We start from the raw sequence: 6000 nt of genomic DNA, 5'->3' as shown, positions 1-6000 counted from the left end.
ACGTGATTCACTGCATTTAGTAGAGGATCTTCTGGGGGACATCTCTCAGGACCTACTGGACATATTTAAGTAAGTGACCCCTCGTTGGACTCCTGTTCACCTACACTATAACCCAATGTATTGGGTTTATTGTTGGTGAACAGGCTGACAGTATTCCTGTAAATGACAGTGATCCATTAAAAGGGTCTTTCACATCTCGCCACATGAAATAGTGGGGAACACTTGGCACCTGCATGTTATGGGCTGAAGAAATCTGCCTGTGCTTTGGCGATGACCACCTTCATTCACTTGCCCACCTTCCCTGAATTTTCATTACCGCTATGCAGTTATCAGGCATGCCAGAAATAGAGCATCAGATATGATTTATTTTGGTAAATGACTGCATTGCCGATGATATAAGCAGAACAGCAACGTATTCCATTGTGTTTTTTTGTCCATAGTCCTTTGGAGGACATATTTGTAAAGGCTGCAGGTGTAAATTCCACATTTACATTGATACCTGTGTCTAAACAACACAAATGCGATCTCAATGTCATGGTCTACAAGTCTTCTTTGCATGTCGGATTGTCTTTTGGTCAAGCTGTTCTAGACCACGCACATGAATAGTCAGCTTCATGAATGCAAGTATCAAACCTATTTCTCCAAGTCATGTCAGTATCTAGCTCGACTCATCGCCTCCATCTGTAATAGAAAGATACACAAAGTTACAAACTGGACTGTATGGTGTATGTAGGATGAGGCAGTTGTGGTTTAACTATAGAAAGACGATCTAATTAGAAACTAAATATAAAAACATATAATATATAATTTTTATTTCTATACTATACAACACTGTACAGAGCGTGTCATTACCCACATTAGTGCCTGACCAGAATGGGACTCAAAATATAAACTGTAAATTAACCTATCAGTATGTTTTTGGAGTGTGTAAGGAAACCAGAGAAAACCCATGTAAACAAGGGAAATACATACAAACTCCACGTAGAAGATGCCCTGGTTGAGTTTAAAACGCAGGGCTGCAAGATAACAGTTCTATCCACTGGGCCACTGTGTTGCCCAACACAGACTTCTTATCCACATCCTGACTACTCAATGCTTTTTCCATGTTGAAAAACAAGGAAAAAGAGGGAAGTTTTTAAAACTGCACACACAAAAAAAATGTGTCATGTAGATGACAACAGGGATTCTCATTGAAAATAAAGGGACACAGTGGGGGGGGGGGGGTGAGTATTTTTCACACCTAATTAAGCATAGTTACATAGTTCATAGGGTTGAAAAAAGAAATGAGTCCGTCAAGTTCAACATAACCCTACTGTGTTGATCCAGAGTAAGGCAAAAAATATCCTTAGACTGATGCCAACTGCCCCATTCCAGGAAGGAAAATTCCTTCCCGACTTCAAAGTTGGCAACCAGAATAAATCCCTGGATTAACATTCTGCCCCTATAAATCTAGTAATGTCCTGTAGTGTTATTACTCTTCAGAAATGCATTCAGGCCCCTTTATTAAGTTCCCCATGACCACCTCCTCTGGCAGAGAATTCCACAGTCTCACTGCTCTTACAGTATAGTCTGTGCTGGTGTAGAAACCTTTCCTCTAGATGTAGAGGATGCCCCCTTGTTATAGATACAGTCCTGGGTATAAATAGATTATGTGAGATCTTTGTACTGCCCCTTGATATATTAATGCATAGTTATTAGGTCCCCCATAGAGCTAACAAAGTAAAGTTTATTCATCTTATCTTAAAAAAAACCCTTATGAACACCTCACTGGTTAAAAATGGCTACATTTCAAAGCAGACTGAAGTCAAGGATTGTATTATTCTGAGAAAGTTGGACAAGGGCACTTCAAACTATACACTATACATCAGACATATGGCCGTACTTACATCCTTAAGCATTTATCCTTCCCTCCACTGGATACTCTCTGCCCATCAGGGCTCCAGTCAACAGCATAGACCTATAGCAAGAAACAAACATTTTTATGCTGCAAATTATATCTACATGCAATTTAATTTTCACCTTTAGAAAAAAAAAAAAAATCCTCATTGAGAATATGTAAAATAGTGACAGAGTTTGTGGTGAAGCATGCAGGAACACATTAGAGCAACAGGATACGAGTAGCTCGATCTAATCCATCCCCACATCTGACATGGTTTTATCATACCAATATATTGTGTGTTTAGGAGTGGTCCCTGGTATTCATTTACTTCCAGCTTATTCACACAGGCTACTCTATGGCAGGAATATTTGGCCTGCTAATAAAAGTAAAGTTCCCATTTAAAGAGAAGCCTTGACAGACACCTAATATTTTTCATCTTAAAATTAATTAGATTTTTCAGCACTTTGTGAAAAGATTTATTTTTTACTCGTCAAGAAATGCTGTATGAAATATTAAATAATAATCCCCTCCCACTGTTGACCAGCAGAGGGAATCTGATGAAGGTAAGCAACCTGCAACTTGGCTACAAAATTGGCTACAAATTTGGCCTTGTCCTCTCCCAGAAGTGCTTAGCTCTGAGTCCAAAGAATACGTGCAAACAGCACAATTCTATTTATTGTAATTAGGATCCCACTTTTTTCTCAACTAGCTGCAGCGGAGCCACACTTTTTTAGGATACAACCTAGCGCTGATGTATGTAGTTTTTTCAAAACAGCTCTGTACCCATTTCCTTTTTTTCTCCACTGCTTGGAGAAAGACACAAGCAATGTACAGATATAGAAGTCCACAAAAAGTCTATAGACTCTCTGTGAACACGTACTGTGCTGGACATTCGTTTTAGCGATCAGTTGGGGTCTCCGCAGCCAGACTCCTGCCGATCAAAATCCTTTGTCACTATGACAGGCCAGAAGTTTTCTTTTTAAAGCAATAGGTACCCATTAGAGGTGCTAAGACTAGACTAGACAACATTTAATTCATGGGTACATTAAAGCGTATAAATATGCAATATCAAACCCACAAAGTAATACCATGTGTGAAATATACACCATACTGTGACATTACAGTAACAATACCGGAATACCAATATTATCACCATAGTGAGTATCACAAAGCCAGCTAGACAAAAGATTTTTTTTGGGTAGTTGTAAAAGGTTGTACTTTTTAACAGCTTCCTTAATTTTACTATATAATGTATTGTGAAAGAATAAAAAATACATTTGTGGGATGAAATAAAAAATGTAATTACGCATCTTTTTCATCATTTTTTTTTTAAGTTCACTGTGGGGGTAAAACAAACAATTTATCTTTATTCTGAGGGTCAGTATGATAACAGTGATATCAAATATACGTATAGTTTTGTTTTACTACTTTAACCCCTTAATGATACTGGGTTGTTCGGACCTTAATGACCAAGCCCCATGCGCAGTACACTGCTAGTACAGGTCCAGTCTTTAAGATATTGATGGGATGTGTCCATTGTCTCCTATGCACTCTGACTGCCGTAAAACATCTGTTCCTGTGTACAATGCAACAGTACAGGGATGCTGACAGACATGACAGCACTCACAATTAAGTCATGACAGCTGCATGTGAAGAGTGCTACTTACTTCCGGTGATACCCAGCTTTGGTTTGTTATAGCTGCTAAGGTCTTGTGAAGGTGGCCAAGCTTGCCATGGGTGTCTGTGTAAATGGCTGTGCCGTGCAGCATGGCCTGCAGTGTGCAGTGTATTTTACCAACGATCAGGTGATCGCTGTCAATCCCCTTCTGGGACTTGTTAAAAAAAAAAAAGTATAATGATACAATATATTTCCCTTTAATATCCCTTCTTATACAATAAACCAAAAAATAAAAATACATATATATTGGGATCGCCACGACCCGAGTAATATAATGATTTTATTTTATTAAAGGGGTACTCCGGCCCTAAGACATCTTATCCCCTATCCAAAGGATAGGGGATAAGATGTCTGATCGCGGCTGTCCCGCCGCTGTGGGACCCCCGCAAGCTCTCATGCAGCACCCACCTGTCTCAGCTGCACGAAGCAATGTTCGCTCCGTGTCTGAAGCCTCACGACCATGGGGCCGGAGTATTGTGACATGACTCCGCCCCCATTGTGACGCCCCCCCCCCCCCCCCCGATGCAAGTCTATTGGAGGGGGCGTGACGGGGAAATGGGATAAGATGTCCTAGGGCTGGAGTACCCCTTTAATTAATGGAATTATAGTATGAAGGTAATCTATTTTATATGTACACTTTATGTATATATATTTTTTTGTATTTAAGTTTATTTAATATTTAGAAAGAAAGGTGTATTATGGGGGCTGCCATTACCAAAGCAAGTGTGCTGGCATGTGTCACTTCACGACATCAGCACACTTTCTCTACAGTAATGCAAGTACATTAGAGCAGTTCAGATGCAGAGCATCTGGTTTTCTTACATTATGTCATTCCGGAGAATGCGCTTGATCATGCACACAGGAGAGCGTCTGGTAGCTTTCCTTTAGTCCCCTGCAGGCTCTGTACAGAGGATTTGCAGAGTACAGGGGAAAGAAAAACTAGGGGGAGCTGATATCCATTTTACTGAGGTCCGGAAGCCACCACTGATCAGAGCGAGACTTCCAGACGCTGAGCAGAGGAGGAAGGCTCAGGACTCACTTCACTGACTGCTGCAGCGATGGGACCTGAATGAGAGAAGCCGGGAGCAGCAGGGTAGGGAGACTCAAAACAGCCCCATGAAGTATAAGGGTATGTTCACACTGAGGAATTGGCGAGAAATTCTGGCTTAAAAATTCTGGCGCGAAATTCTTCTGCGTGGAATTGATGCGGAATTCCATGCAGAAATATAGGAGGAAGCTTTTTTTTTGGCTAGACGATAACCACCAATTACAATTACCCTTTTTTTTTGCACGGAATTTCTGCACAAACTCCGCGCGGACGGAGTCGGGTTGGAAAAAAAAAATTTAATTGATTTTTATGGGACAAAGACACAGATTCCGCATGAAGAACGAACATGTTCATTCTTCATGCGGAACGGAATTGAGCATCGGAATTCCGCTTTCGGAAATTCCTCAGTGTGAACGGAGGAGCGGAAATACAGTTAAATTCTATTGGATTTTTCACTGCTGACTGAATTGGAGAGGAATAAGCGAGTGGAATTACTTGAGTAAATTCCTCTCCAATTCCTCAGTGTGAACATGCCCTTATAGGACCAAGAGAGTGGGGGGGACTTGAAATAGATGCAGGCTGTAAAAGGATCAAGAGGGGGGAAACTGGAGGAGCAGAGTTGTACTAGGTGTTTGCTGACAGTGCTGGAAGAATCTGTACCAGCATACACACTCTGCTCTGCTGAGTTTAGGTTGTACATATCCAGCTCTTGCAGGTAAAGGATCCTCCTTGGTGGGGAGGGCTGCCTATAGTCTGGTGATAGGGGGTGAGCTGACAGCTGGGAGGTCGGTGCAGTGTTTATGTGGCCCTGCTGGGGTGGAGAAGTAAATCCCAAGGGATGAGTTGAGTCACACACAGCTTTCCCAAGTCTGGGAAAGCTGTGTTTGACATTCAGACTCAGTTTAATGACTTCTAGTCCTGTAATGATTACAGGGTTTGACTGTCACACACAGCTTTCCCAGGCTTCTGAATGGCACATGATCTGCTTAGCACTGACACATTTCTAGCCATTCAGGTGCCGGAAAAAGATGGGTGTGACAGTAACACCCTGTAAGCATTACAGAGCCAAGAGTAATTACAGTGTCTGTCACACACAACTTTCCAATGGCTTCTTAATGGCAAGGAATGTGTCAGTGCTATTCCGAAGCTCGGGAAAGCTGTACGTGACATTCAGACCCTGTCTAATTAATCATTGCCCTGTAATAATTACAGAGTCTGACTGTCACACACAGCTTTCCCAAGCTTCTGAATGGCACATGATCTGTTCTATAACGTCTTATCCTCCAGTCACCTCCAAACCTACAGTCACTATGCTAATGTTACATCACGTCTTATCCTCTAGTCACCTCCACAGCTGTAGTCAGTATTCTAATGTTAAATCACATCTTATTGTCT

At 41.4% G+C, this 6000-nt stretch overlaps 1 protein-coding gene across 1 annotated transcript in view; it reads right to left on the bottom strand.

Annotated features, from left to right (window-relative positions):
* Nucleotides 1-345: 345 nt before the first annotated feature.
* Nucleotides 346-6000, bottom strand: part of NLE1 (notchless homolog 1) — a 45812-nt gene continuing 40157 nt past the window's right edge. The window contains exons 12-13 of the mRNA XM_056556717.1: nt 1887-1957; nt 346-681 (exon numbers count right to left, since the gene is read on the bottom strand). Of these exons, the coding sequence (XP_056412692.1) occupies nt 669-681; nt 1887-1957 (84 nt within the window). The 3' untranslated portion in view covers nt 346-668. The remainder of the gene's footprint in view (nt 682-1886; nt 1958-6000) is intronic.

Source organism: Hyla sarda, chromosome 2, assembly GCF_029499605.1.
Source record: "Hyla sarda isolate aHylSar1 chromosome 2, aHylSar1.hap1, whole genome shotgun sequence".
NCBI lineage: Eukaryota > Metazoa > Chordata > Amphibia > Anura > Hylidae > Hyla > Hyla sarda.
This window is presented reverse-complemented; position numbering and strand designations above follow the sequence as displayed.